Source organism: Aotus nancymaae, unplaced genomic scaffold, assembly GCF_030222135.1.
Source record: "Aotus nancymaae isolate 86718 unplaced genomic scaffold, 86718_ANA_hifiasm-v0.15.2.pri h1tg000008l, whole genome shotgun sequence".
Taxonomy (NCBI): Eukaryota; Metazoa; Chordata; class Mammalia; order Primates; family Aotidae; genus Aotus; species Aotus nancymaae.
The window spans coordinates 17,585,222-17,609,568 of NW_026988419.1; the positions used below are offsets into that span (position 1 = coordinate 17,585,222).

The 24,347-nt window shown below is 38.8% G+C and overlaps 1 protein-coding gene across 1 annotated transcript in view; it reads right to left on the bottom strand.

Moving 5' to 3' along the window:
• XRCC5 (X-ray repair cross complementing 5) overlaps positions 1 to 24,347 on the bottom strand; it is a 98,008-nt gene that overhangs the window by 56,885 nt on the left and 16,776 nt on the right. The window contains exons 8-14 of the mRNA XM_012445966.3: positions 22,910 to 23,048; positions 19,891 to 20,003; positions 18,177 to 18,239; positions 13,372 to 13,509; positions 12,436 to 12,526; positions 9,799 to 9,932; positions 2,543 to 2,736 (exon numbers count right to left, since the gene is read on the bottom strand). Coding sequence (XP_012301389.3) covers positions 2,543 to 2,736; positions 9,799 to 9,932; positions 12,436 to 12,526; positions 13,372 to 13,509; positions 18,177 to 18,239; positions 19,891 to 20,003; positions 22,910 to 23,048 — 872 coding nt within the window. The remainder of the gene's footprint in view (positions 1 to 2,542; positions 2,737 to 9,798; positions 9,933 to 12,435; positions 12,527 to 13,371; positions 13,510 to 18,176; positions 18,240 to 19,890; positions 20,004 to 22,909; positions 23,049 to 24,347) is intronic.

Sequence of the window (24,347 nt, forward strand, 5' to 3'; positions counted from 1 at the left end):
ACTGCACAGGTTTGTACCTTGGGGGCAATAGCCCACACCATATAGCCTAGGTATGTAGCAGACTCTACCATGTAGGTTTGTGTAAGTACACTCCATGACATTCGCACAACGAAATCACCTATCCATGCAGCCTAGGTGTGTAGTAGACTCTATCATGTGGGTTTGTGTAAGTACACTCTGTGATTTTGTTCGTGTAAGAACAACAAAATCGCCTAACCATATAGCCTAGGTGTGTAGAAGACTCTATCATGTGAGTTCGTTTAAGCATACTCCGTGATATTGGCACAACGAAGTCACCTAACGACACGGTTCTCGGAATGTATCCCTATCGTTAAATGAAGGATAACAGTTGCTCAAAGTGCTTAAATATCTGTGATCTCATTAATATCTCTTGAGATTCTTTTTTAGATGATTCAGATGAAGAAAATCCCATAAAGGTAAAATTATTTCACCAAAATCATATTGAGTGAAAAAGCTGGAATGATTCCCAGCTCTTAAGATGGCTAAACTTCCTAAACAGACACGTGTCCACTCCTGACCTTAGCTCCTCTCCCCTCCACTGGAAATATGTACCGTGGAACCAGAGATGATGAATATATACAAAAACACAGTGAATTGTTGGCAATTTTTTCTTTCCTTGGGGAAACTACCTCTAGAACTGACTGGAGCTTTATCATAAAAATTGAGGGTTTTTAGAACCTTGTAGAAGAGACTGAATCATTCTTCTAGAATACAGGAGGTACTCAATAAATATTTGCTAAATGAATCATTTCTGCAATTCTTAAAAACTAAGCTTTCTCAGAAGAGTAGAGAATAGGAGCATGAGCAACTGTGTGTGTGAGATACCTCTCAGGCCTCTGCAAGATTAACTTAGCCATGCTGCGAACCACTATGGGAGCAAAGAACTAGAAGTTCAGCACACCCAAGCTTCCAGAATAGTGACTAGCAGGACCAGAGCAAAAAGTGTAATCATAGCTGGGATCAAATGACAGAACAGCATCCTTCTGGGTTGGCGTGGTGTGCTTTTTTAACCAGCTAATTTACATTTTAATCAAAGGTAAGAGGAGAAATGGTCCATTCCTTTCCCATAACACCAGAAGGTAATCAAGATCATGGACTGGAGCTTTAACACACAGAGAGAGAATAGCCCTGTGATTGCAGTGAGACTAGAGCAGGTGTCAGGGTAAGAAAAGGCCACAGACTTTTACTGAACTGTTTTAAAATGCTAATCTAGAAGGTAGATAAGGATAGCAGAGGGAAAGTGAATTTTTAGGGCCAGTGTTCTTGTGTCGAACGCATGACAGACTAAACAGAAATGAAAACCTCTCCAGGATGTGTAAGGAATGCACATCATAAAAATCTATCAAGAAACAATCTATCAGTTTCCTTGAGAAATGGTCTTGCGGGGGGGTGGGGTGGGTGTTGGGCGGGGAGAAAACCAAGTGCATGTTTTTTTGTTTTTTTGTTTTCAAATCTGACAAAAGCCTGGATGTTAACCTTTAGAAAGCCACAGAACGTGCAAAGCTTTCTATTCAATTTAGACAGTAATTCTCTAAATCAATGATTTATAGAAACCTATGAAGGTTTCTGGAAATTATTCAATACTTCTCCACTGGGGTATTTATAAATAAGCAGCTTTGTCAATAAAGATAGTTGTGGAGAGAAAAATCAAAGAAAAAAGGGAAAAAATTCACGGTTTAAAATTAGATGTCAAAATACAGCCAAAAAAAGGTATAAATTATTCTGGTTTGAGGAAAAAAGTCACCAATAACTGGTTGACCTAAACCTGGTAAAATCAATTTTACATACTCAAATAATTCTGGATAAACAACAACAATTTCTTTCTTTTTTTCTGAGCAACAACAATTTTTTTATTTCATTTTATTTTCTTTTCTTTAGTTTTATTTTTGTTTTATTTTGAACGGAAACTGACATAGGCTGTGAACAGAAGAGGAAAAAAACCTAACAGCCACTTGTAAGCTTGATTTAAGGGTATATGAAAAGCATTTTGCAATCCTTAAAACTACAAATACCTCCCGATTAGCACAACCAAGTACATCACTGATACACTAATGGAACAGCTAAAGAAATGATAGTTTTTCACTCTCCTTCCCACTTTTCCTCCAAAAATCTCAATGACAGTCCCAACACCTAATCTCCTCCCAACCAAAAAAACCTATGATCTTTAACACACTCATTCTCAGTACTTTACTTTAAAAAGGGTAACATTTAGCCTTAGATATTACATATATTATAATTTATCTAATTATATATTACATATAATTCACCGAGAATCTGAGGCTGATCAAAAAGTCATCAATCCAGAAGTTAGCTCTAAATCCAAGGTGAACAGCAAGGATAAAATATCACAGCAGACACATATAAAAAATCAGTATTTCAATGCAAGGGCCAAATAGCAAAAGGCTTCTTCCTCTCACCTTTTTAATTCCACAGACCCCTATGTGACACCTCCAGAGCCACTCCAAAATGACCACAAATCTTATGTACCCCAATGTTAAACGTAACTACACCAAGTACTTACTTGTCTTGGAAAACATCCTGAGCAGTTACTTGATCCTTTTTCTTGGCTTCGATCAGAGGAAAAAGGGTCTTTATTTTAGAGAGCGGAATCTGAGATTTCTTTGTCACCTCAGTAGGAGGATTCAGCATATTCCAAATATGCTGCTGAATTGGGGGCAGAGGCTCCCGGGGATGTAAAGCTCTGTGTAGCAGACACTGTTGGAAAAAGTAAGGATTTTAAAATACAGATGAAGACATATATGGCTTCTTTGTATTTTCTGATCAGGGATCTTCCATCTTCAGTGTGAAAGGGCTATATGATTCATATAATATGTAAAAGATAACAACAAAGAGGATTCACCCAGAACCGTCTTTGTTAGCAGGATATTGGTCAATACCTAAAATCAACTGTAAAAACAGATCCAAGCCTAGCATCAGTATCTTCTGCTGTGGACCTCCTGGAAAGGAGCCTCACCTTATAAAACAAAGCTATTGCTTTTACTACTCAGGGAATATACAAGATTCTCCAAAATACCTAATTCCAAGATCTTCTGACAATCTGGGATTATAACTTTCTTGTTATAATCCTTTAATCTCTTAATCATACTGTGCTTTCTCCCTCACTTAATCTTAGAGAATACCACGTGGTGGATGAAACAGGTGGCTACAGGGAAGCTGCCCATGCTCCGTGAGTCCCAGAGAGAGTCTTCAAGAGATGAGAATACTAAGTTGTCCCCAAACTTTCAAGAGTGCTGAGTTTGCACTTTTCTCCATGAGTCCATCTAACTTTTCCCCTCTCCACTGCTACCACTCTTGCCCAGGCCCCATGCCTTGCCCCTGGCCAATCACAGTCACCTAATCCTGGCTTCTCCTTCCAATGTCTGACTGGAAGTGGTCCGAGAATGAACTGCTCATCATACCCTAGGAAGTCCTGACGCGGCCCTGCTTGCCTCCTCAATCGTGTCACCGGCCACTGTTCTCCTCACTCACAACCACAATGGGCTGGGCTCCTCCTGCTTCACTCATACATCAAGCTCATCCTACCTTTGGGGCCTGGGCCTAACACTCCCTCTGCCTCCTCTGTCTTTCCCTAGATCTCGAAAGAATTAGCTCTTCTTTTAAAAAAAAATAATAATAATTTTGGTCTTTGCTCAAATACTGTCCCCTCAGAGAAGCCTTCCCTGACACTCTATAAGAAGTAGCCCCTCTGCCCCCATCCTACCACCCTGTCATTTTCCATTACTTCGCATATATTTTTTACAGCCTCTATCATTATCTAAAATTATTCATTTTTTTAGTTTACTTGTTTTATTATCTAATCTTCCTCCTTAAAAGTAGGGCTCTTCTCTTCTTTACTGCTGAATTCTAAGCACCAAAAATACTGCATGGCACATAATAAGCACCTGGTGGATAATGGCTGCAGGAATAAAGTGCTCTTTTCCAGGGCTCTAGCTGTTGACAGCAGTGCCAAGAAGCAACACCAAGGTGCCAAGATCAAGGCCAGGGCAGGTTCTCCACAGCCCATGTGAATGAAGTTCTGCACAGCATGCTACTTCATTCAACCACCTATCCTGCCTCGAGTATACTATGCCAGGCCTTGACCTGCCAAGAAAAGGAAATGCTTTAAAAGGAATATAGAAGGGTAAGCAGTAGATTAGATGTCATCAAAAAACAAAGAAATAAGATGAAACTATCAGTTTATTTATGTTTTCCTTCCTTTGATAAAGATTAATTCCAAAATTAAGGTATTAACTATTCCTACTTTTAAACATCTTATAAATTTGTAATTCTAAACAAACAAACAAAACACCAGGGAGCTGAAGAGCTCCTATAATTTCAAAACACTGTCCCTATCACAAAGTATATGATTTATACTATTCCATGGATTCCCTTCCTACACTGAAGTAATGGAAGCTGAAAGTTTCTATTCTTAGAAAATTAAAGATGCTTAGGTTTAATAGTGAATACCATCCAAGAGTCAATGTCCTATAAATTTAGGAATTAAGTACCAATTTCCTCCAGAAATTCCATGTGCTCCTCCCTGTATTTCAACCAGCAACTACAACCATTCCTTCTCCATAGTATAATCATTCATCTCAGATTTTCACTCCTGCTTCTTTCCTAATTACTTGACTTTCCCTTGAGTATCAATAACATCAGGCCTATTCAATGTAAAGCAGGATAATCCCAAAATTGTTTAAGCAAATCCTAAAGATCCCAAACTCAGTGAATGTACACCCCACCTTCTTATTATATGCATAATCCTTAATTCACAGTGCTCTCCCTTGGTTCATTAAAATATCTCAATAGCTTAGAAGGTCCTAAAGATGTAAAGCAGTAATCAAACACCCAACATAGCAGACTACCTCTCATAAACTCTTGAAGATTCTATCTGTGATATCCAATAGACATTTCTTGAAAAAGAGCTAGACCGACCAATGGACAAATATCCTACCCAGGCTTCCTACTGAAAAACATTCCAGGTTTTCAGCATGAACTCCAGGCAATCTTTTCAGTGTCATCATCCGTAAGTCAATTAACAAAGGATCTAAAAGAGATGTTCTGAAGTACCAACCTCTCTCTCATATTTCCTAAAAGGTCACATTTTACGCAAATTAAGCTAAGTGAGATACTTACGAAATTCATTCAAGTAAAAATTCCCAATGCATTAAAAAAATGGGATTATGAGAGTGACATTTCTGAGTAACTGAGAAGCTGAGATCACAGTTCCTGACCCATTTACTTCTTTTAAGCAACTGTTACTGAATGTGATTTTTACAATTTGAAAAAGATTAGCTCAGAAGTTACTAATATTCTGATTTAAGCAACATTGTAGCAATTATTTAAAAAGTGGTTTTAACTATATACTTGATAAAAGATATATTTTCAGCATTTCTTTTCAAAATTAGAATTAAATTAACCTCTTGCTTACAAATGGATTATTAATCTCTCTCTTCTTCTCCCTGCTCATGTACCCTTAAGCTGTAGGTATTTCATTCAAAAAGAAAAAAAGAAGCCTTCTTGGGTCCCACATCCTCCTAGTGCTTATTGTATTCTCTTTCTATTTCCCTTCATCAGGAAGTCTTTCTCATCCAGGCATTGTAACCTGGCTTGCAGACCATTACTCAACAGATTCTGTGCTGAAAATCCTCAAACTGGACTACAAATTCCTAAAGACGCTTTGCTAAGCTCACCTCTACTCGCCATTGTGTATCTGACTTGCAATTCTTTCCTTCCCAACTCTTTTCTTCCTGTGCCTTCCAAGATGCATTTCTCCTAGTTTTCTACCTCACTGACTTTTGTTGGGAGGTGGAGGTAGGAGCATTTGGTTTTGTTTTTTAACAGCCCTTTTCTATATGTCTAATTGTTCACTCGTATGTTGGGGTTCTGTTACTTTGTTCTCTCTCTTTCTCAGTCAAAGTGCTCTCCCAGATGATCTTATTATTCACTTGTCTTTCCGCCTCAATGAGGACTTTCAAATCTGTGCATTTAGACCTGGCTTGTCTTCCGGGCTCTGCAACCCTTTTTCCAACTTCCCATTGAGTGTCTCTACAGAGATATCCAATAGATTTTCTCAAATTTAACACTTGTGAAAATAAATGAATTATCTTTTCCACCTGCTCATTCTGTATTCCTTATCATACTGAATGGTGACATCATCTTTTCAGTCACCCAAGCTAGAATCCTGTTATCTTCTATTCCACTTGATTTTCCATCACTCACTCAAGTTCTATCTACCGTACCTTCTAAATGCCTTAAGAATTGATTCTCCTCTACTCTCTCCATCAATGCTTTAACTCTTAAGGCTTCAAGTGGGCCACTATAAATTCTTTAATCATTACCCACTGCCATGAAATCCAAATGACTGAGTGTGGCATACAAGGTATTCACCACCTACCTACTACTTACCTTCTGTCACCTTTTCCACCATTTTGCCATAGAGAACTTATTCTGCAGCCAAAAAGAACTATTTGTGGATCCCTAGACACATCCTACCTCTTCATATTTTCATGCTTTTCCACGTTATTTCTTTTGCATGGCATACTCTCCTTACAACATGCATGTAGTTCTTTTTTTATTTTAAAACTCTGTCCGAATGCTAATTCCTCAGCAAAGCCTTCCTTCAGTCACTCATTTGCAAAATCTTTTTCTTATTCTCATTCTCATGGTGTCTTCCCACCACTGTTGTAACTACTGGCTTTTTTGTCTACTTTCCTCATTTTTCTAGAGGGGTCCATAAAAGAAGCAAGCTTATAGTATCTTCAGTATGTGGTCCATTGTTAGTACTCAATACATATTTGTTTGCTTTTTTTTTTTTTGAGATGATTTTTTTTTTGCTTTTTTTATTTTTGAGATGGAGTTTCACTCTTGTTGCCCAGGCTGGAGTACAATGGCGCGATCTCAGCTCACCGCAACCTCCACCTCCCAGATTTAAACAATTGTCCTGCCTCAGCCTCCCAAGTAGCTGAGATTACAGGTATGCACCACCACCCCTGGCTAATTTTGTTATTTTTAATAAAGACAGGGTTTCTCCATGTTGGTCAGGCTGGTTTTGAACTCCTAACCTCAGGTGATCCGCCTGCCTCAGCCTCCTAAAGTGCTGGGATTACAGGTCTGAGCTACTGTACCTGGCCAATATTTGTTTTCTAAAAAAAGCTTATGTATCCTAGTGAAGTCAGTTCTGTATACAGGTAAGCCATATTAAAAAGTCTCCCCCACAAAACAAAGTAATAAAAATCAAAGCCTATGCTTGCAGCAGCTTTGAAATATAAAAATGCCTGCATTTACGGCTTGTATCTGTTTGTTATTCCAAGACACGTTTATTAAAGATAAAAACAACCTTCCTAAATAAGTCTGCAAAATATTATTAATAGAAGTTTCTCTTTTCCTCCATAGTGAACCATTTTGGTAAGCTTTCAACTGGCCTGCTCCTCCCTTCCCTACAAACGGCACAAGGCTTTAGGTCTTCAATTACAGTTGCCAAAAAGCACCAAAGGATTTTTATATCTGTAATTTATACTTCATTACACTTAGCATGCTGAAGTACAGATGGTCCCTGGTTTGTGATGGTTCAATTTACAATTTTTCCACTTTACAACAGTGTGAAAGCGATACTCATTCAGTAGAAGTCAGTAGGACACTTGCAATGCTGGGCAACTGCAATGCTGGGCAGCGATATCAAGCCATAGCTCCCAAGGGCAAACAACCTTCATGCTATGGTGCATGATGCTGCCAGATGATTCTGCCCAACTGTAGGCTAATGCAAGTGTCTGAGCACATTTAAGGTGGTGAGGCTAAGCTATGATGATTGGTAGGTTAGGTGTATTAAATGCATTTTTAATTTATATTCTCAAACTGGATGGGGTTACAGGCATATATCCCCATTATAAACTGAGGGGCACTAGTATTCAGAGTCAAGTGTTTACATCTTAAGCTTCATATTTCTAATTTTAGAACAAGATTTTTTTCATTACTTAAAGGAATTATAAGCGTCAAAAAAAAAGATGTTCCTTTCAAGTAAAGGACTCCTCAAATCACAAGCCCCAATAGAGACTTCAGTTAGTTACAGATGTTTCATGAAGTGAGTCAAAAGGGAAAATGGTCTCTCCAGCACATGACCAGTTACCCCTAACCCACAGGAGAGTCCTCTACTCCTCTGTGATCAACAGTTTGCCTAAAAAAGCTGCGTACGCTGGGCGCGGTGGCTCACGTCTCTAATCCCAGCACTATGGGAGGACGAGTGAGCAGATCACTTGAGGTCGGGAGTTTGAGACCAGCCTGACCAACATGGAGAAACCCTGTCTCTACTAAAACTACAAAAATTAGCCGGGTGTAGAGGTGGATGCCTGTAATCCCAGCTACTCGGGAGGCTGAGGTAAGAGAATAACTTGAACCCAGGAGGCAAAGGTTGCGGTGAGCCGAGATAGTGCCACTGCACTCCAGCCTGGGCAGTAAGAGCAAAACTCAAAAAAAAAAAAAAAAAAAAAAAATGCTGCTTATGAGATTTTTTTTCAGTTTTATGGGGGTCAGAGAAGCCTATGTCCTGCTGTCATCAACTTAATCCAGGACTGGAATATTCCTTTCTCCTTCAACCTTAATCTAGCCCTCTCCTTCCTCAGCATAAGTCAGCTCTCTTGTCAACTTCCCCAATTTACCTTAATCCAATCTGTCTTCCAAATTCTTTGGCCTAAGATACAGAAACAGATTTTTTATATTTTTTGTATTTTAGTTATTCTTTAATAATTTCACAGTATAACCTCTTTATCTGACCCCTATGCTACCTTTAATTATGAAATTTGAGAAATGTGGCACTAGAACAGTTCTTCTCTAACAATAGTTATATTATAATAGAGTTCATATAAGCTCTTCTATTTTGATATAAAAAACAAAGAAAAGTGTCATTTACATACAATACACGAGAAACACCTCAAAAAATATAAACGAGGCATCTGGCTGGGGGCAGTGGCACACAACTACAGGGCCATCTACTCAGAAGGCTGAGGTGGGAGAAATAATTGAGCACAGGAGTTAAAGACCAACCTAGGAACCTTTTTTTTTCCTTTTTTTTTAATACAGGGTCTCACTCTGTCACCCAGGCTGGAGTATAGGGCATGATCTCAGCTCACTCCAATCTCCATCTCCCAGGTTCAAGCAATTCTCCCACCTCAGCCTCCTGAGTAAGTAGCTGGGATTACAGGTGCATGCCACCATGTCCGGCTAATTTTTGTATTTTTTGGTAGAGACAGAGTTTCACCATGTTGGCCAGGCTGGTTTTAAACTCCTGACCTGAAGCAATGCACCAGCCTCAGCCTCCCAAAGTGCTGGAATTACAGGTGTGAACTATTGCACCTGGCCAATAATCTGTCTTTACAAAAATTTTTAAAAATTAGCCAGGAATGGTGGCATGTGCCTGCAATCTTAGCTGTTCAGGAGACTGAGGCAGGAAGACTGCTTGAGCACAGAAGTTTGAGGCTGCAGTGAGCTAAGATCACAACACTGCACTCCAGCATGGGCAACTGGCCTTCCTGTATTTTTATTTTTCAAGAAACCATCTTCCAGGAAAAAAAAAGAAAGCATTCTAACTTTATTTTTCTAAGAGCTCAGAATCTTTTTACCTTTTAAAGTAAGAAGAGGAAGATGTTATTCTTCCATTAAATAGAGCAAATGGGGCCTTCAGAGAATAAAGACATTTATTTAGAACTGGCCAATTACCGTAACTATGCACTTAGCTCTCTTTCATTTAAAATGAATATGGCTTGTTTATCTTTCCTCTCTTACCTGGAATAATCTCTGAAATCGAGGATTTGGGATTTTGGTGGTTGGAAACATGTCTTCAAGTGTGTTTGTCTTCTCATCTTTCTTTGCCAAGCTCATGGAGTCAATCAAAGCATCAACAGCATTCAACTGTGCCTCTTAAAGATAAACAGAGAAGCAGAAAGAAAAATTATTATTTCTATTATTCTCCACTAAAACAAATGCTTTCTATGTATAGCTATCCACAGCAATACTGGCAGGTTATACAGTCCTGGCCCTGCCGAAGTATTCTCTAGCTATGCACATATTTAATCCAAGTCTTGATTTTCTTAGCCATGAAAAGATCTTGACTGACTGATTAGATTCCATTCTACCATTCAGTGAACCTTGGACAATGGAGCATCAGATGAAAAGCAAGAGAGTTTGTTTCAGAGGAATACAGCCATATAAAAACCAATCTCTATATGGAGACTGGAGCAAAGTATTTAGTATCCATTGAGCTAATATTTTAAAAACTAATAATTAACTAAAGAAGAAAAACATTAAAAAGAAAAAAAAATCTCTGATAATGAAGCATAAGCCTCGTAAGGACTTAATACAACTTTTATCAGAGTACAGCACCTTAACAGGAAGACACCACTGGATCAGAGTGAGCTGACTCCTTCACAATTTACCAAGGCAGAATGAGCTTCCATGACACTAATCACACCTGTGTACATGTCTTACCCTACTCCTTTCAAACCCTCAAGCTCCATGAGAGCAGAAATATGACATCCTCTTTCCTTAGGTCTCCCCTAATACCTAACAGAAAGCAAGTGCTCCTCAATAAAAATCTACCCAGTCAATAAAAATGGCACTGGCCAAAGCAATATGGATGAAAGACAAAAATACTTCTACCTAAACTACCATGTATAACTTTCATTTTGCTGGTTCACACAGCAGTTCAGCTGCTGAACCTCAGGCACTATTTTTGGAACACTGTCAGTCATCAAAGGTGGAAAAGAGTAAGCAGTTCCTAAAAAGTACATTATAGGGGCTGGGCACAGTGGCTCACACCTGTAATCCCAGCACTGTGGGATGCCAGCACTTTGGGAGGCCAAGGTGGGCGGATACGAGGTCAGGAGTTCAAGACCAGCCTGACTAACATGGTGAAACTCCATCTCTAAAAACAATAGAAAAATTATATGGGCGCAGTGGTGTGCGCCTGCAGTTCCAGCTACTTGGGAGGTTGAGGTGGGAGGATTGCTTGAGCCAGAATGGGCTGTGTCCCCAGCCAAATCTCAACTTGATTATATCTCCCAGAATTCCCATGTGTTGTGGAAGGGACCCAGGGGGAGGTAATTGAATCAGGGTGGACTGGTCTTTCCCATGCTATTTCCATGGTAGTGAATAAGTCTTCTTCACTATCAGATCTCATGGTTTATCAAGGGTTTCTGCTTTTGCTTCTTCCTCATTTTCTTTTGTCGCCACTATGTAAGAAGTGCCTTTCACCTCCCACCATGATTCTGAGGCATCCCTAGCCATGTGGAACTGTAAGTCCAATTAAACCTCTTTTTCTTCTCAGTCTTGGGTATGTCTTTATCAGAAGCATGAAATGGACTTATACACGTGGAGTTTGAGGCTGGAGTGAGCTATGATCACACCACTGCAATCCAGCTGGGTGATAGAGCAAGACCCTGTCTCAAATAAACAAATAATTAAATCAAATTAAATTTTGGAATTATCAGGAAGCAGAGAGAGAGTAACACTATAACACAGTGGCAACTTCTATACACTCAGGTCCATGCCTACCTCCACCGTGATGCAGACTCATTTATTTATAGAAGGAAGGTAAAGACACAGGCCCTAGGGACCCATCTGATTCTTGGCCTTTTTACAGCACACTACTCCCAAAGGGTCTAGCCAAAATAACAGAAAGAACTGAGTTCCGAGACTCACTTCACAATTCCCTAATCCTGCATTAACACAGACAGTACATTTAAACTTGTAAACTAAAACATCTACTCATTATTTGTTGTTCTTTTTGGTATGTTTTCTACTTCTGCTCACTATTATATTTTATAATAACTGTTTTAAATGATAGGCTCTCTAGAAGACTGGACCTGTGGCTGTAAGAATCATTCTGTATAGCACCATGACATTTGCAGCTAGATGCTCAATAAGGCCCTTTCACATCAAGCCTGAAGTAACTCCTAAAAGCCAGAAATAAGTAACAATGAGACTTGGACTGTCACTGCAAACTACAAAAACAGGTCAAAGAGAAAAGGTAATCTTCGGCACTGTCACTTTTCATTTCAAAGCTACATCAGACCTTACACAAAACACTAAGGCAAAAGTTTCATACTGCTCAGATTCACTTTAGCAGGGGCAAGTTCTGCTCACAACTAGAGATGGACATCCATTATCATCAAGGTTCCCCCTAAGTACACGCTCCAAGGCAAAAACTAGACAGTGTTTGGCGATTCTAGGGCAAACCTATCCCTACTACTGGAAAAACACCAAGTAAACCACCTTCACCATTACTGTGTATAAGTGTATGATTGGAAATCCAACTAATTGCACCCTGTAAACACCTGGCCCCAACCAACAACTGCAGGCAGGTAACTGCCCAAGAACAGTGTGTGTAGAGCCAATGAGTGATCTAAATGGAAACAAACTCACCAGTGGGAGCGTATTTCTTACTGTTTTTCAAGGATGAAAACATGTATTGCCGCAAGTCTTCCATGAAAGGCAGCTGCACATACACCAAACACTAACGAGAAAGAAAGGGGGTAAAAACAGAAATGACCAAATTAATGAAAAAATACAAAACTGATCCCCAATTCTGTGAAAGTGGCGTAACAGAAATATTTCAAAAATCAGACAGCCAATTCTGGCACATGAATAGTAAAGTGTTTTGACTTCTGCTATTGGCTGTTCATAACTGCAAACAGTATAAAGAATATTAAATATAAGAGAAATGTGTAAAAGAATGACTCCTAAAGGACTGCTATAAAATGAATGACCAATACAACACATGAGAAGACTGGGTTGATCAGAAGGTTGACCTGGAAGTCAAGACAGGTGCCTTCTCTTTCCAGTTCTGCCACAGTAAGTTCTCTAAGACAGAGGAAACAGTAAGGAATTTAGAGCTGTATTTTACATAGGAGAGCCCTAAATAAACTGTTTCACAAGGATCACAACAAAACCACATCCTCAACCTTTATTCACAATTCTCATTTGTAAAATGAAGGTGATTCTCTTTCCATTTGGTTTCAGTAAGTAAAGAAGGATGAGAACCAAAAAAAGGCCATGGTGAACCTTTACTGATTAGATTCTTCTAATTTAAAAAGATTTCCATAATACTTAATAAAAAGATTCTAATAATACTTTATAATTATGTACACTTTTTGCTCTAACCGAAAGTGTGGTTCATAGACCAGTATCAACATTTCTCGGGAGAAACAGAGAATCTGGGCCCTACCTCAGAACTACAAAATCAGAATCTGCATTTTAACAAGATCCCCAAGTAATAACCATGCACATTAACAGCTGAGAAACACTGCTTAGAATAAAGGAACTGAAGGAAAAAAATAACATTAAGACTTTGGGTTTTACCTCATAGTTATGTTTGATATGAGGAAAAGCCACGCCGACTTGAGGATTAGCTCTTTTGTCATAAGCATATCGAACTATGGCCACCATGTCTAAGTCATTCAAAGCATGAATCAGGGAAGAAAGTGCAACTGCTGCTGCCTGGTAAGAAAGATAGATGTATTAACATATAGTCAACATGTGAGAGTTTTCACAACAGAACTAAATACTTTAAGACTGTTATTTGCTTTCTTTCCATTACACATACACACACACACACTCTCTTTAGGTGCCCCCAAGAGGAACTGCACACACTTGCTTTGATTACATTTATTGTAACTCTTCTGGGACTTAACCTCATTAACTAAATCCTCTATCTTACTGCCCCAACCTTCCTTCTCTAAATTTATATCCTTACCCTAAAAATAAACTCGTCTCAGCTCTTCTAAACGAAATCCTCTTTGTCCCTCCCTCTCCATAAATTGCTATCAGTATCTTTCCTGTCTTGACCTCTAAATTTCATAAATAGTCATGCTGTTTCCACTGCTTACTGCATAATTCTTCTTCTGTCTAGTCCAGCTACTGCCCCACTACCTTACTGAAATTCTCCTCTGAAGTCACCCATCACCTCCTAATTGCCAACTCCTTGGTTCCCAATTATTTTGTTTAACAGTAGCATCTCACCATTCTGCTGTCTCTATACTTTCCCCTTCCTTGGCTTCAGAAACAACACTCTCCCATGATTGTTCTCTTTTCCCCACCCATTTTTAAATTCTACTTTAGGCCTTTCCTCCTCTTACTCAAAAACTCTTGAGTTGATGAATCAAAAATCTATACATTCATTTTTAAAACTCTCCTAAGATCTAGACTTAGATTGCCTACTAGCTGGTGATATCTCACATGGCATCCTCAGGTATCTCAAACTGTTCAGAATGAACCGTTCACATTCACCACAAGCTAACTAAAATCTACACTTACTATCTTTTCCCCTCATTCTCCTCTGGGATTCCCTATTTCCATTAACATCATCACTGAATCAACCAAACTGGAAACCTCAGTCTTTGATAATGTCACCACACCATTCTCATCCTTCACTTTTTTTTTTTTGAGATAGAGTCTTACTCTATCCCCCAGGCTGGAGTACAGTGGTAGTCTCAGCTCACTGAAGTTTCTGTGTCCCAGGTTCAAGCAATTCTTGTGCCTCTTGCCTCCCAAGTAGCTGGAATTACAGGCACATGGCACGGTACCCAACTAACTTTTTGAATTTTTCATAGAGATGGGGTTTTGCCATGTTGCCCAGACTGGTCTCAAACTTCTGACCTCAAGTGATCCACCCACCTCGGCCTCTCAAAATGCTGGGATTACAGGCATGAGCCGCCAGGCCCGGCCTCATCTCTTACCTTTAAGTGTTCATGAAACTCTACCAATTCTACTTCTACACTGTCTGTCAAATCCATCTCTTTCCTCATAGCCTCCTCTGTTCACAGAGCTCATCATGTCACTCCCTTCCAGTGGTTCCTCTATTCTGGTCTCACTGAGATGATCACTGATTTGAGGCAAGACTCATACTTGGCCTTTGCTCATACCACTTCCTCCTAGCTAGAATGCCCCTTACTAATCTCTGGCTCTCCAGCTTCTAATCTTTTCTCAAGGCTTAGTAAATTGATACCCTCTCCATTTCAGATTTACCTTGGTCAGCTCTCTCTGCAGAACTCCCCAAACACTATGTACTTTTCTCAGTATCATGGTTAACTCTACCAAAGTTAAAAACCTATGACCTCTCAGTCATGCTGCTGTAAAAACAAAACAAACAAAAAACCTATGACCTCAAGACCTGGCCATTAGAATCCTGTACAGATTTCACAGGTTAAAAACCTATGACCTCTCAGCCATGCTGTTGTAAAAACAAAACAAACAAACCAAAAACCTATGACCTCAAGACCTGCCCATTAGAATCCTGTACAGATTTCATAACAAAATCATTACTTTTTCAGTTCAATTCAAAGATTATTTTACTTAGTGCCTATTCTTTGCCAGGCACTGTCTTGAGCCCTGTGAAAAAACAAAGGTGAGTCCTTGACCTCACTGAGCTAATACATTCTTTACTAGCAGAAATGAGCTATGTAGCAAATACGGAACATTTGTTTGATAGTTTTTATTTGTGTGTCTTTGACAGGACCAATTAGGACATTTAAAAGAAGGAAGGGGCCAGGCATGGTGGCTCACACCTATAATCCCAGCACTTTGGGAGACTGAGGTGGGAGGATCACCTGAGGTCAGGAGTTCAAGACCAGCTTGGACAACATGGTGAAACCCAGTCTCTACCAAAAATACAAAAATTAGCTGGGTGTGGTGGCAGGCACCTGTAATCCCAGCTACTTGGGAGGTTGAGACAGGAGAATAGCTTGAACCCAGGAGGTGGAGGTTGCAGTGAGCCAAGACTGTGCCACTGCAGCCTGGGCAACAAAGAGCAAAACTCCAACCCCCTAAAAAAAAGGGAAGATGGGGCTATGAATGACTGCTACATGATAAGACAATCCTACACCCATGTATAACTCAACTAAAGCTCCATTTCCTTCCTTTCTTTTCTCCCCCTTGTTTACTACACACAGTGCAAATCAGCACATAAAAGTATATTCTCAATACAAAAAATTATATGGTAATGACAAGAGAAAATTTTTTTAAAGGGAATTATCCAAACAATCGGAATATCTGAGCTAAAAAACCCAACAGTATTCATGTAGTTTAACAACCTACATGTGCATGTGACTCATGGTGATACAGACTCTTCTTGTAAACTTACAGAAATGGAGATCTGACCATCTTACAAGAAACCAATCCATTTGGAGACAGTAATCCTTGTTGACAAAATAATTCAACTTGAACAAAAACCAGCACCTGCTGTTTCCAGTTCACCCCTCTGATATGAAGCAGTTTAATTTCTATTCTACAGGATAATTCTCCAAATGCATGAAGAGTGCTATTATGTCTGTCATCCCTCCTACTCCCCTGCCTACCTACACAAGTCTTCTCCAGGCATTTTTTTTTTTCAAACTGGGAGTCCTCATATGACATTGTTTCATTACTCCCTTGCTTATCTCATAAGCTGTAATAAGGCATTATCATTTTTTGACTACAACATCAAAAACTAACACTAGAGAGCATCCCTTTGCCATTAGGAGATAATTTTTTTTTCCTTAGCTACCTCAAAGTGATTCTATGAAATACAGAAATTAGTGTTTGTATAAGGCCGGATTTGAATCACGAAATCCACAAGGCTGCCGTTAGCTAGCAAGTCTACATAATTACCCAACACGTGTGTCTCAACACAGCTTTGTGATTCCTCACTGCATAGCCAGCAAGTCTCAAGAAGTGATCAGAATGTTCTTTGTGTAAAGAGATAGTGGAAGTTAAAACTTCAGCAGAAGCCAGGAAATGGTGGTGCACACCTGTAGTTCCAGCTAACTGGGAAAACAGAGGTGGGAGGATCACTTGAGCCCAGGAGTTCCAGGCCAGCCTGGGAAACATAATGAGATCCTGTCTCTTAAAAAACAAAATGAAATAAAACTTCAGCTAAGTCGTGGTTTGACAGTATATACCAGACTTGCATGATTCCCAACAGGATTTGATTTAGGAGAAATCCATGAACTAGGATTCTCAAATTTGAAGATTCATGTATGCTAATATTGTGCTCTAATAATTCATTCAGTACAGGGTAGAAGCCAGACATTTTCTTCTCTTAATTTTAACTGTTCTGAGATAATAATGGAATACCCATCCACTGCATCAGAAACCAGCTACCTTCCAGAAGTGAGGAGAAAAAGAGAACTATGCTAGTTATACCACCACCCTGCCCCCACCCCAAACAAGCCTTCTACATCCAGTTAATTAATTGCAAATGCAAAAACTTCAGGAACCTGGAAACCTGCATAAGCTAACTTAAAGAGATAGTAGATTGCAATCTCCCAGTTTAGATCAACATCTCCAAGAAAAGTTAGTTCTGACTTGGAGATCAAATAGAAAATATTTACAGAGCCGGGCGTGGTGGCTCACGCCTGTAATCCCAGCACTTTGGGAGGCTGAGGCAGGTGGATCACGAGGTCAAGAGATCAAGACCATCCTGGACAACATGGTGAAACCTCGTCTCTACTAAAAATACAAAAAATTAGCTGGGCATGGTGGCGCGTGCCTGTAATCCCAGCTATGCAGGAGGCAGAGGCAGGAGAATTGCCTGAACCCAGGAGGCGGAGGTTGCGGTGAGCCGAGAGAGCGCCATTGCACTCCAGCCTGGGTAACTAGAGCGAAACTCCGTCTCAAAAAAAATAAAAAATATTTACAGAAAGGGCAGATGTGAGTGTAGAATGCTGCAGTCATGGGCTGTCAGCCAGAGAAAAACCAGGCTGAAAACACAGTATCTTGGAGAGGCAGGAAACGAGTTCCAAGAAAGGAATAGTGGAAAGACACATTTCTTCAATGACAAAAGCAGTCTAGTGAGTCACTAAAGTGTACGTCCAGGATGCTTCTGACAACACAAAATGTCAACCTGACCCCGACCCTCCTTAATATTTGACTGTGAAATTCCCATACCTAAATGCAGTTGTTCAAAATGTTTTTAATACTTCCTTGGTCTCCATGTCATTGGGTCTTGCACTCATGCTAACACAAACTCATTTACCATTTCTCCATTTTCTGTTAAAGATCAGTGGATTTTCCCACTGCTACTGCAAGAATTCATGTCACTTTAAACTATAAAAACCCCAAACAACATGCTTTCATAAAATTACAATCCAATTCTGTAGCACTACCTCAAAGACCTGCTGCCAACTCACCTCATCATCTCTTGCTGCAAAGACCTTTAGAACTTGATTTCCCATGAAGAATCTTCTCTGAACCTACAAGAGTAAGAAAGGAAAAGAATTAATTTTGATCCAAAATAAGTAACATGTATAACCATAATGCTATATATTGCTAAGAAATTCCATTCAAAATCTTCTTACTGAAAAACATTCACAGATACCAAAAACATCTTATTACCTGAAGTTCAATTCAACACAACAAATATCTGAGCACCAAGCACGTGTCCAACATTGCCTGAGTACTATAAACACAACAGTGAACAGAATATAATCCTGCCTTGAGGAGCTTCGATAAATATGAAATTAACTGCAGTGCAGTACTACAGTTCAGGGTTACATGGTGATCTAATGGCACATAAGGAGGGCACCAAGCCTGGTCGTGAGGGATCAGGGAAGGTTTCTGCAAATGGTGACATCTAAATCAAGATTTAAAAGGACAAATAGGAACTAAGAGAAAAGTCTGGGCACAAGCATTCCAGGCAGGGAAAACAGTACGAATAGCAGTCTAGAGTGCTGTAAAACCATAGTACATTTGGGAAACTGCTCTTGGAGTAGTACAGTGCCACTGTGCGAGGGGAGAGGTGAAAAATTCGAGAGATTAGCAAAGATCAATCAGATCATGAAGTCTCCTATGAACAAAAGTTAAGTGGTCTGCATTTCCTCCTAAGAGTAGCGATGAGGCACTGATAAATAATAAAGGGGCCTGAGTGAAGAATTAGAGGGGAAGGGTTGAAAGAAAGAGAAATTAAATAAAAAATAAGGACTACATGTCTCTCCCCACAACCTCTTAAATTCAATTAACTTATCTAGCACAGTATCAAGAGGGGTCAAGACAGCTCTACTACTATCAGATTAGAAAATGAGTATTGAAGAGTTCTGAAAATCATAACCACCTGCACTTATCTACCAAGATCAACTTCTGTCTGATCCATGAAATCTGGAGCCTGGGGTTTATTTTTAAGAACACGCCATGTGCTGTATTGGGCAGTGTTTCTCATGCATTTTTATGCCCTCTCATCTCTAGAGTTGACACATTATGAGCACTTTCACCACAACAGCAATTCAAGAAGACTGAGTCTCAAAGGTATGAGGGTTAGGCCTATATAATTTACATACCCTTCATCTCCACTTCCATTTCCCATTGAAAATCCATCCTATATTTTTAGTGTGCTAGACTCATATAGATTTACCTAACAGCTCTGAACCTCAATTTCCTAATGTATAAAATACATACCATGGCAACACTAACCCACAGACTACATTTTACAAAAATTAAAAATGAAAAAAATATACATTATAAATAAAATGACCAGCCAGGCACAGTGGCTCATGCCTGTAATTCCAGCAGTTTGGGAGGCCGAGGCAGGTGGATCACCTGAGGTCAGGAGTTCGAGACCAATCTGAGTAACATGGTGAAACTCCCATCTCTACTAAAAATGCAAAAATTGGCTGGGCTTGGTGGTGGGCTCCTGTCATCCCAGCTACTCGAGAGGCTGAGACTGGAGAATATCTTGAACCCGGGAGGCAGAGGTTGCAGTGAGCTGAGATCATGCCATTGCACTCCAGCCTGGGCAACAAGAACAAAACTGTAACTCAAAAAATAATAAATAAATAAATAAAATGACCAATCAAAAGCACACCATTTCAAGTAACAGGAAAAAGCTCATTATTTTGTTCACAATTGTACCTGAGAAGATTTACAAAATCCCAAAACAGAGAAGCACTTCCCCTCCGATTTATATTTCATTTGTTCCTCATCCACTTTAGAGAAAGGAACTATATCACTTCCATAGCGGAACCCTGGAAAAAAAGAGAAGAGCATCTGTTAAGCATATGGGGCCTCATTTTCTTCAAGCTGAAATTAGCTCTGTGCATACATTAACAATACATGCACACGCCAGAGCATGCCTCCATCTTCTATTCCCTGGAATCAGATTACTGCCCCTTGTGATCAATGGTGAAAAAGCAGCAGCAGATACACAAACCACATATACAATACAGAGACAATTAAAATCTAATTACATTTTTTAAAGTAGCATCTTTTGCAATCTAGTTACCTTAATGATTACCCAGCCTAAAAGAAAAAATGTGGCAAATGTAATGTACTAGTTATCCTCCAAAGATAAACCATGGTTGACTAAAGTACAGCACGATTTGTAAACATAAGAACGTATTATTCAGAAACCTAGAGACCCACAGAGAAAAATGCCCACAGGAAATTTTCAGAACAAAACGTTCTCAAAAATGCATGCTGGCGATATGCAATGCCTGACAGAAGAATCTAAAACTCTTCTGTTTGGAAACATTCAATTGATAAGTTGCATATTTTTCTGTATTTAAATTTATTTTATTTCTGGGATTTGATTGTATTTTTTTTCTTTTTAATTACACAGGATATTTATATAAATACAGGCTCTTGGCTTCTTAAAAAAAAAAGTCCAACCCTGTTCTGTGGCCTGTATTATATGGAAGATCAAGCCTTTCCAATACACAGTATCTTACATGTTTTAGGGAAAGAAGGAGCATCAAAATCTAAGGATTCTGGCCTTGGATAAATGCAAAGGGAAAGCACATGCATCTTTATCCCAAGACACAGTAAAACTTCTATATCCAGGGACAGATTCTGTGATGTAGTGTTTATTTGTTCCTGTGAATTTGTTGATGATATGTATTTTATTAAAAAGAAACACATTTTTATTTCCATGTATGTCTATTTTAAAAAGCTAGTGACAAAACCAAAAATTCCAACAAAAACAGGGAAATGTATGGCACATGACGAAGACTGCTACCAAAACTAAATGTGTGTCTTAACTTATCTCTGTCATCGTCATCTTCTTACTTGAATCGTGTGAATAGTGTAACTGTAACTTGAAGGTTGTAATTAAAACTGTTTTATGTTTTCTGGTTCATCCACTTAAAGGACACCTAACTCCAACTTTTGTGCATGGCAAAAAGTATACAATAGACTACAACATTTAACCAGACTCCTTTGCCCACATGTATATACTGGTCCCTTAGTTCAAGAAAAAAACCTCTAGCTGATCAGGGGCTGGAAAGTGGAGGACAGGCAAAGGAACCGCAAAAAGGTACAGGAGAAAAGATGTTCTTCTATGCTCTTTAAACCCATGCAGTTTTTAACTCTTCCCTCTCCATTGCCCCAGCAATAAATTCCCTTTTTGCCTAAGATAACCAGGGTTGCTTTCTTTGCTAACAACCAAAAGAACTCGCATCCATCGTCATCTCTAGATCCTTCTTCCAATTCATTCTACAACCAGTTGTCATATTAATCTTCCTAAAACATAGACCCAGTGACATTCTATTCCTCAAAACTGTAAGTGATTCCACGTTGTTTTCAAGGTTATGTATAAACTCTTAGCCTATTATGCAAAGCCCTTCATTACTGAATCCAAATGCAGAATAGTATGCAGGCACACAGACTCCGAAGCAGTACAGGCCTTAAACTGAAGTCCTGTTAGTTGTGAGCTGTGTGGCACCGAATAGGTGAGTAAGTATCTTTCAGCCTCAGTTCCCTTATCTATAAAATGGAAATAACAAAGAGTGCATGCTTTATAAGGTGGTTGCCGATGATTAAAGGAGAAAATGCAGGCTGTCCATTAGATGCTACCGTCAAGTACTAAACTGTACATGCTCAATACACCAATCCAACTGGACTATTTATTTCTCTGAGAAGTCCCCCTACTTTCCTGGTCTTGTGCCTTTAATTATGCTATTCTTCCTACTATGAGCCAGTCATTATACTAGGATCAAATGATTAACCAATGATGGAACCATGACTCTACCCAGGTTTGATTCCAAAATTCATGTTCTATGCTACAGAATTGAATTAAAGAATTAGTAGAAATTGTAGGGTATTAATTACATTCTACACATAATCTATCAGGAGAAAGGAAGGAACCATAACCACCACCTCCTTTAAACAATCCCCTCCTCCAACACACACAAATATACATAGTAAGATGAGACACAGTGCCACAGAGGAAAATAATTCTTTTCAAGACTTGTAAATTAAAACTATACTGGGCAATGAATAGCCTGGCAAAACATTTATCTAAGGACTCTGGTTTCTATCTTAACCATCATTTGGTATTTTAATAATTTTAGGTCTTGAACATACAGATATCCTCAGCTAGTTTCTAAGTTCTCTGCATAAAGATGCCACCTAGACACACTATTCAATCCAAATGGGTATAATATAGGAGTACAACTTTAAAACTCCTATTTAATATGAAGCAATACAATAAATACAAATAATTTTCAGCCTTTAAATTAAGGAAGCGTATCTGGTAGGATATAAAACCTGAAATTGGCACTTAGAAGAATAATCACCATGAAAGTAAAAAATGAAAAATAAACAAAAGAAAAACCTTAGTTCAGCCATATTAATTTAAACATCCTCCTAGCTAGTGAGTTTCAAACTTTAAAATAAAGCCAAATATTGAGTACTGTACTTGAGACATTTAAAACTCAGAGATGGAACACCCAAGTGTACTCCTGAGAACCAACCTACTTAAGACTCAACAAACGAGCTAAAGGACCTAGCTAGGTCTCATTATCCTCTCAAATAGTTATATCTCTACAACTCAAAGAAATAACTCTAAACAAATAATAATACAAACCCCAGCCTGCATTGTATCACATTGAAGAAAATGTCTTTTAGACAACAGTGAAAAGTCTTACTGAAATACCTTGAATAATATCCTCTTTTAAAATTTCAGTTTCATCATCGTCATTTAAGCAATAAACTGTTTCTTTTTGTATATCTTCTTTTTTTAGGGTTTTTGCATCCACAACTGTCCAAGTCTTTTTAACTCTCTCCTGTAGAATCTTACATTCGAAAGCACAAAGGGAAAACAAGGAAAGTTAGGATTCCAATTGATAGAAGATGAAAACCTAATATACTCTCTGGCACAGACAAAAATCCAGAACAATTACTCTAGCTACATCATTTTGTTTGCTCATGTCTATTATGAAAATTATAGTTTATTTCATAACAAAATATACTGGATAACTCTGCATTCCATTTTCTCCCAAAGGTAATCCACAAATATTTACATTCACACTTTCTATACAAAACCTCAGAACGTCTAATATTTTCATTTACTTATTTATTTTTATTTTTTGAGACAGAGTCTCGCTCTATCGCCCAGGGTGGAGTGCAGTGGCATGATCTTGGCTCACTGCAACCTACATCTCCTGGGTTTGAGCGATTTTCGTGCCTCAGTCACCCAAGTAGCCGGGACTACAGGCGTGCACTACCACGCCTGGCTAATTTTTGTATTTTTAGTAGAGACGGGGTTTCACCATGTTGACCAGGCTGGTCTCAAATGCCTGGCCTCAAGTGATCTGCCCACCTCAGCCTCCCAAAGTACTGGGATTATAGGCATGAGCCACTGTGTACAGCCAGACTATCTAATAAAAAGAGGACTACACATTTTATCATAGTTTCCAACAGAAAAAAAAAAGGAAGCAATATATCTGTGTCAGAAATCAACAAAAATATTTGAAAAGGAAGCCAAACAAGAAAGTGGGGAGATGGTATTCACATTCCTAGAGACACTATTCTAAGCTTTGATGGAATCTAAAATAAAGAACTACCCCAAGGCTGTCAGGGACATATCATATATTTTAGAATTAAGTTCTTTAATATACAAAAAAGCAACTGAATATATAAAAACATGTTTTTGCATTTTTTTTATATGTCTAAAATATTCCTATATATTTATCTTGAACACTTAAAGGAAAAAGGCGAGGAGGCTCATGTAGAGGCACGAATCAGAGATTCCTACTCAAATTAGATTTCATCAAATAATCACCAAAAACAACTCATTTTTTAAAGTGTGCTATTGTATATAATGTACATATATTATAAAATGCAATTTTACAGTAACAACTCAACTCTTTTTTACATTTCAGACGTTGTTACTATCAGATCACTCACAACTGACTTAGATGTAACTTAGTCTCCAAAACTGAACTTAACTTTGGTGCACTGTGTATACTTCTGCTATATTACAGTGACATAGCTTAATGCATTTCATTTTCTTTCTTTTTTAAAAAAGAGTGAGGTCTAGAACTTATCATTAACAATCAATTATCAATGGAGAGAAAGTAAAAGAGGAGGGA